At 45.8% G+C, this 11,801-nt stretch overlaps 3 protein-coding genes across 3 annotated transcripts; 2 read left to right on the forward strand and 1 right to left on the reverse strand.

Annotated features, from left to right (window-relative positions):
- Positions 1 to 1,026: 1,026 nt before the first annotated feature.
- LOC124663051 (putative calcium-binding protein CML23) lies at positions 1,027 to 1,467 on the forward strand. Its single transcript, XM_047200807.1, has one exon. It carries the CDS (start codon positions 1,027 to 1,029, stop codon positions 1,465 to 1,467), a length of 441 nt encoding a protein of 146 aa, XP_047056763.1.
- Positions 1,468 to 3,327: 1,860 nt separating this feature from the next.
- LOC124660546 (putative calcium-binding protein CML23) lies at positions 3,328 to 3,765 on the forward strand. The gene has a single exon (XM_047198370.1). The coding sequence runs from the start codon at positions 3,328 to 3,330 to the stop codon at positions 3,763 to 3,765; it is 438 nt and encodes a 145-aa protein (XP_047054326.1).
- A 394-nt stretch (positions 3,766 to 4,159) lies between these two features.
- Positions 4,160 to 11,525, reverse strand: LOC124667735 (protein PAT1 homolog 1-like). Its single transcript, XM_047204989.1, has 5 exons — positions 11,269 to 11,525; positions 10,776 to 10,930; positions 9,565 to 9,621; positions 8,719 to 8,788; positions 4,160 to 6,804 (listed from the first exon to the last, which is right to left on the reverse strand). The coding sequence occupies exons 1-5, from the start codon at positions 11,327 to 11,329 to the stop codon at positions 4,733 to 4,735; spliced, it is 2,415 nt and encodes an 804-aa protein (XP_047060945.1). The 5' UTR covers positions 11,330 to 11,525; the 3' UTR covers positions 4,160 to 4,732.
- Positions 11,526 to 11,801: the final 276 nt, after the last annotated feature.

Raw genomic sequence — 11,801 nt, forward strand, 5'->3', positions numbered from 1 at the left:
ATCAATTAACAATGCCTTGGAGGGAAAGAATTTTATGCAAATTTTAAATGTACCCCTTCCCCTGTTTTTGGCGGGCAATGTGAGCTACGATTCGAGACAGTAAGCAAATAGAATTGAAATTAAGCTTCCAGATGGGATGAATTACCGATTACTTGCCCCCTCTCCTGCCTCCCCCATCTCGTTCCCCTCGCCCAGCACCGTCGCCGGCCACAATCTAAGCTCAACCCAACCCAACTCTCAGATCTAATGGGGTGAGAATGATAGAAGAGGAATTAGGGTTTCAAATGGCACTCACCACGTCCGCCATAGAACGCCATAGAACGAAAGTGCCGCCGTCCTCGGAGCAAGCTCCGCCACCGCCGCCACCGTCGACAAGGATGGTGAGCTTCGCCACCGACAGAAAATGTCACGCGCGCGCTCGGTCGGATGGGTGCGGTTGGGTCGGTTGGTTTGTCTCGGGCCACCCCTAACTTAACCAAACCGTTAACTAACCTAACTGTCTCCTTAACTACTGTTTTATGGCACGGGCTATTTTCTACCTAAACAACGTCGCATGCCAGCTATTTTCACGAACAACGTCGCTTCTCATCCAATTCCATAGAAAAATGTCGCACAGGAGCTATTCACTCGCTACAATCCGAGGCGAGCACCCGATCGATCAATTTAAAATGTGAGTTCAGTTTAAAATGGCACGGCAGTTCTGAACTTAACCGTCGATCGATCTCGTTCGGTTCCTGTCGCTTGATGTCTAGATCTACGAGTTTTCTATGTTCTGTCAAAGTAGTTCACTTCCATTCTTTAATTCAGTTTAGTCAAAAAATTCAGTCTTGTTCCATTGGAAGGTACGTGCTAATCGTTGGACCTAATCTCCCTTTCGCCCATAAATACCAGCCCACACGAGTTACTAGATCTCACAACCAGCAAACGAGCCACAGACCAGCTCAAGTCTCTATCATCGAGCACCAAAAACAAGCCCACCCGCGCCATCTCTTCCCAGTTCCCAATCGCGTCAGGCAGAGTGTCAGCATGGTTTCATCGGCTGAGTTCAGGCGCGTGTTCGCGGCGTTCGACCAGGACGGCGACAGCAAGATCTCCGAGGCTGAGCTGCGGCTCTGCATGAAGGCGGCGCTCGGCGGCGACATGTCGGCGGAGGAGGTACAAGCTCTGATGGCGACCGCAGACACCGATGGCGACGGGTTTCTGGACGAAGAGGAGTTTGTGAGGCTGGTGGAAGAGACGGCGGCCGGTACTCAAGACGAAGAGGGAGACAGGTGCAGGGAGGCGTTCGGGATGTACGTGATGGAAGGGAGAGGCTGCATCACGCCGCTGAGCCTGAAGCTGATGATGAGCAGGCTGGGCTTGCACCTGGACGTCGACGAGTGCCAGGCGATGATACACAGGTTCGATCTGAACGGAGATGGTGTGCTCAACTTCGACGAGTTCAAGACCATGATGATGATGGGATGATGAGGTTACGCTGGCTGATGCTGCTCTCATGCCGAAGCTATCCATCGCTGTCCATTTGCTTGAACAACTCGATCACAACTCACACGCACAAAAATGTTGGGAGTCCCTTCTTTATATCACTTCTTTGTATAACTCCTCGGGTCCAGTATAATAAATTCGACCATTTGCAACTCCTATGAGGCGTGTCGGTGGAGATTTTCTGACATATAGCGTTGTGCTTAGCATGTATGCCGGCATGAGCAGTGGGTTCTAGCCCGATTACTTCAGCATGGTGATTATTAATCAACATTTTGATTTAAATATAAACTATTAAGTTGTACATACTGCTCTAAAGGTTCGCTCCCACGGGGCGACGGGGGAACTCTAAAAAAGCCGTCGCGAGCACCACCCCTCCCCTCCTCATTCCGAACTTCGCTAGGGCGCGGATGGGTAAAGCCTCGCCGACGCGGAGGCGGTGGGGACTCCTTTCGCGCCCTCGCCCGAAGGACCCAGCCCAGGACGGCACCCTAGGGCTAGGGCGTGGTGCGGACGCTAACGTCACGGCATCGTTGTTTTGCGGCGGTGCGGCGGAAGGCGTGGTGGTCTTCTCCAGGAAGATCGATGGTGGACGGAGTGGAGGCATCCTCCTCTCCTGCAGATCGGCCCCTCGGGCTGCATATGCGGGTTTGCGAGGTGGGCGGCGTTGAGAGCCGGGCTTCGACCACGTCAGAACCAACGATGGCGGAGTCCTTAGGCGTCTTTACCTTGTTGAAGGTGTTGTGGTTGCGTACCTCTCGCCTCCTTCCAGATGTTTCGGGGGGAAACCCTAGATCTGGATCTCCTGGGTCGGATGATGGTGGCACTCTCGGTGTCGCTCACCCTCTGGTAGGCATCATTTTGGAACACGTGATGCATGGAGGGGTCTGGTGGTGGAGCGGTGTTTCATCTACCGCGTCATTGGCGGCGTGGCGCATCGGAGTCTCAGCGGCAGGTGTGTGAAGATGGATGCCTGTAGGGCGGTGGCGTTGTCTAGCGTCGTGGCGGCATCGACGACATGTCTGGCAAGGTGGTGGCGGCGACTTATTGAGTGTGTGCAATGGTGTGCGTTCTGGGTTTGCTGGAGCGGTTTGTGTTCCCGACTCGATATTGGGCGTTTTGCGGAGGCCTTTAGTTTTTCGATAATGTGTGTTGGTGTGAGGTTCGGGCATGAGGCCCTGACATGATCATCCCCTTCATCAAGCTTGTAGGTGTTGCTATATTTGTCGCTAGAGGCGGCGTTAATTTGATCATTGTAAGCCTCCGGTGAATAATCTTAATAAAAGAAAGTCATGTACATCATTTTAATGCAAGGCTAGAGGTATAACGTTCATTTCGGGAAAAAGAAACAGACTGCTCTAAAGACAACCCATTATAAAATATGCATGTGGTGTCGTCTGCAACTGACAGGGCAGAGCAAAACCCTATGTCCTAATCTTTCAGTGGTTGTCACTGTCTGGATTGCAGCAACTACAATGCTACTATCTGAGGCGAGCACGATCGATCGTTGAGTTTAATATGGCACGCAGTTCTGAACTTAACTGTCAATCGATCTCCTTCGGCTATTTAGAGTTTTCTATGTTCTGTCAAAGTTGTTCACTTTCTTTAATTCACTCTAGTCAAAAAATTCACTCGTTCCTGTCGTTCCATAGAAAGGTACTACGAGCTAATTGTTGGACCTAATCTCCCTTTCGGCCATTACTTACCAAGATGCTGAACCATAAATACCAACACACACGAGTTACTAGATCTCATGCCGCAAACGAGCCACAAATCAGCTCAACTCGGAAACACACCGAGCACCTACAGACAAGTATTCCCAATGGCGTGAAGCAGATTGTCGTCATGGTTGCCTCGGCTAAGTTCAGGCGCGTGTTCGCGGCGTTCGACCAGGACGGTGATGGCAAGATCTCCGAGACTGAGCTTCGCCTCTGCATGAAGGCGGCGCTTGGCGGCGACATGTCTGCCAAGGAGGTGCAAGCTCTGATGGCGACCGCGGACACGGACGGCAACGGGTTTCTGGACGAAGAGGAGTTCGTGAGGTTGGTGGAAGAGACGGCCGCCGGTAGTCAAGACGAAGAGGGAGACAGGTGCAGGGAGGCGTTCGGGATGTACGTGATGGAAGGGAGAGGCTGCATCACGCCACTGAGCATGAAGCTGATGATGAGCAGGCTGGGCTTGCACCTGGACGTCGACGAGTGTCAGGCCATGATCCGCAGGTTCGACCTCAACGGAGACGGGGTGCTCACCTTTGACGAGTTCAAGACCATGATGCTGATATGATGGTGTTTTTAGGCCAGCCGATGCCATTCTTCTGGCTAAAGCGTCTCCTAGCTGTATGCATGCTTGTTCACGGTCTCTCTCACGCAAATAAAACTGAAAATTCGTCTGATCCATATTGTATAAATTCTATCATTTGCAACGCTAGAAATGTTAAATCATCAGGAATGAAGTATGAATTACTTCACCGGACAAAATAAAGAAATCTCTTGCAAACCTAGACAGGTAAAAAACATGAATGGACGATAGTGCAGATAAAAAAAGGTGCATCTTCATTTCCAGTGCTCCACTATAATATCAGTGGACACCTGGGACAATTTACAGATGCTAAATCACCAACGAAGAACATAAACAAATTATAAAGCACAAAGAGGAGTTGCACCTCCAGTTCCAGTACTTCACTATAATATCAGTGAATACCTGGACATATAAATCTACAGAATCTTTTAAGGGTGACTAGAAGAATAATATTTTTCCAGGAGCCTCTAAATAGCACTTACCCATTATTCCCATATCTGGCCCTAATTAAAACAGATCAGACCAGACTTCACCTGACACTAGGCGGCTTCCACACTCGTAAAAAGAACAGACAGGAAGGCCCAGTTCTCGAACCTGTACAACAGCGCTACAGCTCACTACGTCTTCTTCACTGGGGCACATAAATGTTAAAAACTAGATTGCCCCGACGAGCTGACCAGTTCACCACTGCAGAGTTACAACTTCATAAGTACATGTCTCCATAGTCTATTAGGTGGGTGCTATATTAAATGACCCACAGAAAAAGGGATCTTTTTTTTGTTGGTCTATATGAGATTAATCTGAAACCTACACTTAAGTCACAATCTGGATAAGGCTAATTTTCTGAGCCCATGGAACTTCTCCAAGCTCACACCTTATGAAGGGGGGCGCCAATGACTTCAGATATAAGAATCACCATCTGAAGACAATTGTGTCGAGGTCTTTAGCTATATCAACCAGGAACTGATTCAGAAGTGATGTGTCCACTAGCACCAGGGGGATTAAAACTGCTGGCTGGCGTGGTTCTCTGAGCGAAATCGAGCAGCATCTGGCGTTGCTGTTCGTTTGTATGAGGAAGGCTTGCGCGTAGTAGTTCAACTGGCATTTCCCTGCTAGTTGCTCGGGAGGCTTCGGATCCAATGACAGAGCCCGATGTCTGCATGACAAACATCTGCAGAATACTTTCATACTTACTGAGACAGTATTTTGTCAGAAGCCCAAAGAAAGCGTCGAATGATGCCTGCCAGAGAGCTCTGTTTGACGGGGTATAGCTGGATACAGTATTCTGATCAGTCAGTAATTCAGTTGCTCGATCCAGTACTGATTTAATAATAAGAGAAGCCCCATCACCAGCAGAGCTACCAAGAGGACGGAGAGGTGGCTGTTCAGATGAACAGACTACTGCAGCAAGGCAAGCACTAAGAGCGCCGAGCTCCATATGGTGAACACAAGACGAAACAGTCTTTGCCAGAGCAACTGTTGTCTCTGCTGCACTCGAATCTGATGGTAAACCCCCAAACAAGAACCTCAGATGTCGGAAAATAGCCATGCATACAATCCTCGTCAACTCACTTCCAGGGACAACAAGTCGGAGGTAACGAGCCAGAAGCTTACGTCCTTTGGGAAGAGAAACAATGCGAAGGAAGACAATATCATCCTTCAGGGCTAAACCAGATGATTGAGCAGACTTGCTAGGACCAAGAGGGTCGACCATCTGAAGTGATGCAGCTAGACCTTCAAGGAGGACTTGTCGCCTTCGCCTCAGTTGGAAACTGTTCTCCTGTGCCTGGCTAGACTGCAGGAGCCTGTCAATATCTTCCACCTCAAGAAGAAGACCAATGGCATCTTCAACAGTGACCCTGGCTGCCAGCATTGGTTCTTTCTCCAGAGACCTCACAGAAGACTTCTGATCATGAGAACCCTCACCTGATGAAGGAAGGTCAACTTCAAGAAGAGACCGAGGCCTGCGTATGGAAGAGAAAGAAACTCTCCCAAGAGCATCAACCTGAAGATATGCATGCTGATCACCACTTGACCGGGACTTGGAAGGCAAATCTTTCATTGATGTTGGGGCGAAATTTGTCTTTTGCTTAGTACTAGTACCCTTTTTCGCGATGCAAGCTTGGTGGTAATAATCAACAACATAAGGATCACTGCTGTGACTTGCTGAGTGCTGCATTCTTAGGATAGACTCAATCTCTTCAGATGACATGTACTTGGATCTGAACTTTAGTCCACCACTCTCACCATTCTGAGTACCAGTGGTATCAGACGGTGGTTGAGAAAAACGCAAACTGTGTTTTCCCCTTCCTGATCGTGATCTCTTGTCTCTTGATGAAGGAAGACTTGTAGCAGATTCAAACCTGCCTGTCATCTCTGGGGGATGATGGTGGTAGAACAGATGGGGTGGTATATTCAGGTAATTCTGATGTGATGGTTGGAGCTGCGCCAATCTCTGCTGTTGCTGAGAGAATAGCAGTGATGACATTGGGTTATTCGGAAGTGATATTTGTTTCTGTAATAAGTTTGGCAGTAGATTAAGGTGCTCCCCGCTGAACAGGTTGGCCTGGTTGGACCAGTCATTTTGCATTGGATTGCTTACATGCAGATTAGGACCACCAAAAGGCATGCTTCCTCCATATGGTAGTCCATGAGGTAATCCAACCATATTATACGGAGAACCTGGCAGCTGCATGCTCGGAGAACCCATCTGTACTCCCGCTCCAAATGATGGAATGCTCCCATGACGTGTAAGACCTTGAGCAGGATACGGTGATCTGCCACCTGGAGGTGGAAACGAGGTAAATGGAGGAGACTTTGGTGCTGTGATAGGTTCACTTAAACGGTGCTGCAGTGGCTGCTGAGGATAGGAGGTTGTTCGGCTTAATGGTTTAGAGTCCCCTGGCTGCACCATAGAATGTGACTGCGACCACCATCTTTTACCATCCTGGAATTCCTCATTTTCTAATATATCCTGATAATTCGGAAATTCTGCATCCTCAGCCCAATCAACAGTTAAAGAACCTGAAGAAAAACCATTGCACAGCTCAGCAACATATAGAATCTTAGGGTATGAATTGATGTTTAGTCGTTTACTATACACAAAAGTTTGCATAAGACGCTGTCAAAAAAAGTTTATGTAAGACAGTCTTTTAATCCCAGCAGTATAATAAATAGGAAACTAAATTTAAGTCCACGGGGGATTGAAGTTTTGCATGCTATTCAACCAACAAATACAGACACCTAAACGCTCTTCATGAAAACATTGATTGCATTAAACTTTGAGAATATGTGGAATGATGCAGAATATAATCATATTGTAATGGAGCATATGCTGAGCATTCAGGTTTAAACCAAGACACATGCAAAACTATAATATATTCATTCGCATGTATAGCAGGACAAAATTCTACCGATAATGTACATGCTGAACACTTAGAGGCAAAACGGTTGAGAAACAAAACCAATTATGATGCAACAGAGATAAAACATGCTGTGAAGACTGGCTTGATGATTCTTATCGTAATATCGTGCTTTTGAGATTCATATAATATTATATTTCTACATGTGCATCACTGTACTAACTATGACAGACAAATTAATACTTAGCTTGCACTGATTCATATATATGCATGCTAGACACTGAAATGAAATGATTATTAAGTGATACTCGAGTCTATAACTCATTGACCCTGTTTAGACACGGCAGCACTGTAGAATTGACTTCATTAAGATCTGAAATTGGTATTGAGCTAACACAAAGATGATAAGAAATATGCAAATCAAGCACAAATTTAAGGTGGATCTTGGGGTGGTATAGCCACCTGGGGTAGCCACATATTTCCCCATCACAAAACTCCATACTAAGAAATTTCGCTGTACTAACCATGACAAACCAATTTATATTTAGCTTGCATTAATTCATTTATATGCATGTTAGACATTGAAATGAATTGACTATTAAGTGATACTCGAGTCTAGAACTCATTGACCCTGTTTAGACAGGGAAGTACTGTAGAATCGACTTCGTTAAGATGTGAAATCGTATTGAGCTAACATGAAGATGATAAGAAATATGTGAATCTCAAAGCACAAATTTAAGGTGGATATTGGTGGGGGGGGGGGGGTAACCACCTGGGGTAGCCACATATTTCCCCATCACAAAATAAGCTCTATACTGAGAAAATACCTTTGGAAGGTTAAGATTCCGTTAAAAATTAAAATTTTCATGTGGTTCTTGAGTAATAAGGTGTTGTTAACCAAAGATAATTTAGTTAAACGTCATTGGAATGGGTGTACAAAATGTGTCTTCTGTGGTGAACAAGAGACCATTCAACACTTGTTTATTGAATGCCCATTAGCTAAATTACTATGGCGTACGGTGAACTTTACCTATGATCTTCCACCTCCCACCAATATTACTAATATGTTTGGTAATTGGTTAAATGGAGTAGATAGACAATCTAAGGCATACATCCGGATTGGGGTGGCGGCCTTATGTTGGTCTATTTGGAGACTCAGGAATGATATAATTTTTAATAGAAAACCTTCTTTTCATTTCTTGCAGGTTATCCACATGGTTTCCCATTGGGTCCAACTTTGGGCTCTGCTTTCTCCGGTGGGGCAGCGGGATGCCATGGCTACTGGATGCACACGGCTCCTGATGGTCGCTCAGGATATCTTGTGCCAGGCTGGTTGGCGTCATACTAGAAGGCTATGTTGATATGTAGTCTTAGTATGTGTTTCTTTCGGTGGTTGATTGTTGTATCAATCCCAGATGATACGTGAGTTGTAAACAATACTTTTTGGACCTGTTTTATTTTAATAAAAGGCTGTGTGCATCATCACGATGCAGAAGCCAGGGTATACCCCCATTTCGAGAAAAAAAAAACTAAGAAATTCAGTGTTAAATTTTTAAAGAGCAGCAATATCACTTACTTCCTCTTGAGATGGATCGTCTGTCACCAATAACACCAGGATTCCGTGTTCCACTAACTGTTCGGTTCAACTGGCAATAAATATGTAAATTTCTCAGTGCCGAGTAATAGAAAAGCTAAACCAGCAAAAAAAAAACAGGGGTAAGGGGCAGAGCTAATACAGAAATATGTATCAAGTAGACAAGTACAATTAATATATCCAACAAAGACTACGGTGAAGACGCAATTACCAAAAACCTAGGTTGCATAGCTACAGACTAAAATCTTAGTCAATACACCACAAACTTGAATACACATTGTACTTAGAATACAGAACAGCCTGATAGGCTACTTCAAAACGAGTCCAAACCCCAGGAACTGGGTGTCTGCAGCATCTCCTATGCCTAATTTTGATGGGCCAAAACGTTGCAAAATATATAAATGCGATCAGAACAGAAATCAGAGTCTAATTACTCGTGCGTCAGCCTAATAAAAATGTATGCCATGGAGTTAAAAGATAGCAAAATTTCAACAAATAAATATGCATGCATGTGCCTGTTTGTTGTTCAGAAAGCCATTTCGACATTAATATTTCAGCTCAGTTTAATAATCTATCTATGTCCATCATGGTCAGATATTGCAGTTAATCTAGATTATAAGAAAAGGATGGATCATTACAGAATAAGAGTAACCACTTAGCTAGATATGATAAAGCATAATGTGGTTCAGAAAGCTGCTAGTACTAAAGAGAAGAATCTGCTAAATAATGTGTATTCCCAAATCATATGTGATAGGTCGAAAAAGTCATACCCAACTCCTACAATTTTTATCAAGCAGAAACACTGGAGCAATAAGTTGAGTAACAAACCTTAGCGAAAGTGCTCGCAAGATCATCGACGTCCGACAAGTTGCTTAGATTATCAATCTGAGGAAACAGCGGTTTCAATCAGAATAACAGAAAACAGTAGAGAATTAAAAAAACAATCTAGATATCACAACAAATAGTAAAAAAAAAAAAAACAGGAAGCATGTCGAATGCACAGAAAGTGAGGTTAGCTAAAAGCATGGACCTGCCTATGATTCAGCATACAAACTAGGTTACTGAAAGATATTGTTCAAAGATAGACGAGTAATTCCTCTATACTTCCACGCACAGTCTGCCTATCATAATTAACTTGATGCATCTGTTTATACAAAGCACTGTATCAGTCTATCTAATTATGACCCCACACTACAAGTCAGCCATCCAAGCAGTACAAGTACATTCTGTGCAATCACTAGAAGTAGCACAATCTTAAACTCGCCAGGTCCAGAACTACATGACATGAATCTTAGTGGACAAACTTAATCCAGACGAGTTTCAAACTAAATCTTAACACTGCAAGATCAACAAACAAGGCAATGGAAATGCAAAAGCAAAAGCAACTAATAGGTTCGGAACGACACAGCTACCAAGGGTGGGGACAGTCAACTATCAATTTGCAGCATACTAGGTCCGACAGTTATTTGACTTATTTCCACACACTTGCATTGGACAAATTACCCCAGCCCCAAAGTTCTAGAAATGATTTTGTTTTAGCCAGAGAACAAATAACTTGGGGGCGGGACAACAAAAGATATACTATGCACCAAAAATCCTAAAATAGATATAGGTTACTCATAATCAACTATCAGTGTTGTAGGGATGTTTAAGCCAGTTAGCAATAGCGTGGGTGCGAGAAGAATCTTCTTCCATCTGGCCTAATAATGGAACTTTTGTGCTTCGGAAAAATAGCTAAATCCGCTCATTGAACGCGAATCAAGGTAGCTCAAAATTTTCCACCATACACTCAAGTGCATGGTTTCTCTAGCACTACTGATCTGAACTTCAGTTCCACCACATATTATCCTCTAGGCCCACATGAATCTATTCTCGATTCGTCCAGCACCAATGCCCCACTACTAGCATCCATCCAACTTGCAGAGCAGAGACCACATGCCATCGAGCAAGATCAATCATAGATGAGAACCAAACACACAAACAGGCCGACAGTTGGTAACAAATACGGCTACTGCGTAGCAGATGCGAAGAATCGTCACCTCTTCTCCAACCGAGGAGAGGCGGTACAGCCCCTCTTCCGCCCCGCTGAATCCACCGCCATTGGCATGGCCACCGTCAACCTCCAAGCATCCGAGCTCGAGCCCCTCGCGCGGCTCCTTCCCGAAGAAGGCGTACTGCCCCGCGTCAAAACTATCTGCATCAGCAAAGATCAGACCAAATCAGCATCGTTTACCCAGATTACGCAGGCGGGAACCCAAGAACAACATAGGCAAGAAACAGCTCGCGAAACCAATCAAGCTAACACGCTACGAAGTCTGCGCTGGCTTTCCCGAGCACGCGGGGGGCAAATTCGAGCAATTCAGCACCGGCAGCCGAGGATTCGCAGCTAAAAATAGCGCCGACCTCCCTCCCTTGGGCGCCAAATCTAGCAGCAGAGCAGCGACAGCCCAACAGAACACCAACCAAAACCCGGCGAACAGATCGAGCACGCCAAAGCAAACCCACCAAATTCTGCCAGGGATGAAGGCTCACCTGCGGCGGAGGAGGAGGAGGCGCCGCCGCCGCCGCCGCTGTCCGCCTCGACGCCCAGCATCTCCGCGAAAGGAACCTAGCAGCAGCAGCAACAGCAGCGGCAGCTAGTGGCGGCGCGCATCTAGGAGGAGGAGCTTGGCGCGATTCCTCCCGGCTTCGGATCTGGGAGCGAGCTCGCGGGGATGGGCAGGGAGAAAGATAGCTCGGCGGCCTCGGCTCAGTGCTGCGTACTTCTCCTCCCCCTTCCTTCTATCCCTCTCTCTTTCTCTCTCCTGCCTAGAATAATAAAACCGAATATATATGTATATTGGGATAGGGAACCCGATTTATTTTTTCGAAAGGAAAGCTAATTTATTGCCGCAAGGAAAACACGGAAGCGAATCAGGTGTACATGAAAATGTCTTTTCTCCCTCGCTTTGGGATTAGGGTTTCACACTTTTCCTTCCCTTGCAAGACAGTGCAACCAGCATCTCATCACAAGCAAAAAAATAAAAAAAATGCAGTGCAAGAGAGATTAGCAGCTGGTAGATGAG

This window comes from Lolium rigidum, chromosome 6 (assembly GCF_022539505.1).
Source record: "Lolium rigidum isolate FL_2022 chromosome 6, APGP_CSIRO_Lrig_0.1, whole genome shotgun sequence".
In the NCBI taxonomy this organism is placed as follows: Eukaryota; Viridiplantae; Streptophyta; class Magnoliopsida; order Poales; family Poaceae; genus Lolium; species Lolium rigidum.

What these genes read in the sequence shown, in the direction of transcription:
- LOC124667735 (XM_047204989.1), bottom strand. Translation starts at nt 11,329, where the DNA reads ATGCTGGGCGTCGAGGCGGACAGCGGCGGCGGCGGCGGCGCCTCCTCC. An exon ending in TCTCCTCGGTTGGAGAAGAG is followed by an intron (nt 9,622 to 10,775) that starts GTGACGATTCTT and finishes CTGTTTCCTCAG; the next exon opens with ATTGATAATCTAAGCAACTT. An exon ending in ACGATCCATCTCAAGAGGAA is followed by an intron (nt 6,805 to 8,718) that starts GTAAGTGATATT and finishes GTTTTTCTTCAG; the next exon opens with GTTCTTTAACTGTTGATTGG.
- LOC124660546 (XM_047198370.1), top strand. Translation starts at nt 3,328, where the DNA reads ATGGTTGCCTCGGCTAAGTTCAGGCGCGTGTTCGCGGCGTTCGACCAG.
- LOC124663051 (XM_047200807.1), top strand. Translation starts at nt 1,027, where the DNA reads ATGGTTTCATCGGCTGAGTTCAGGCGCGTGTTCGCGGCGTTCGACCAG.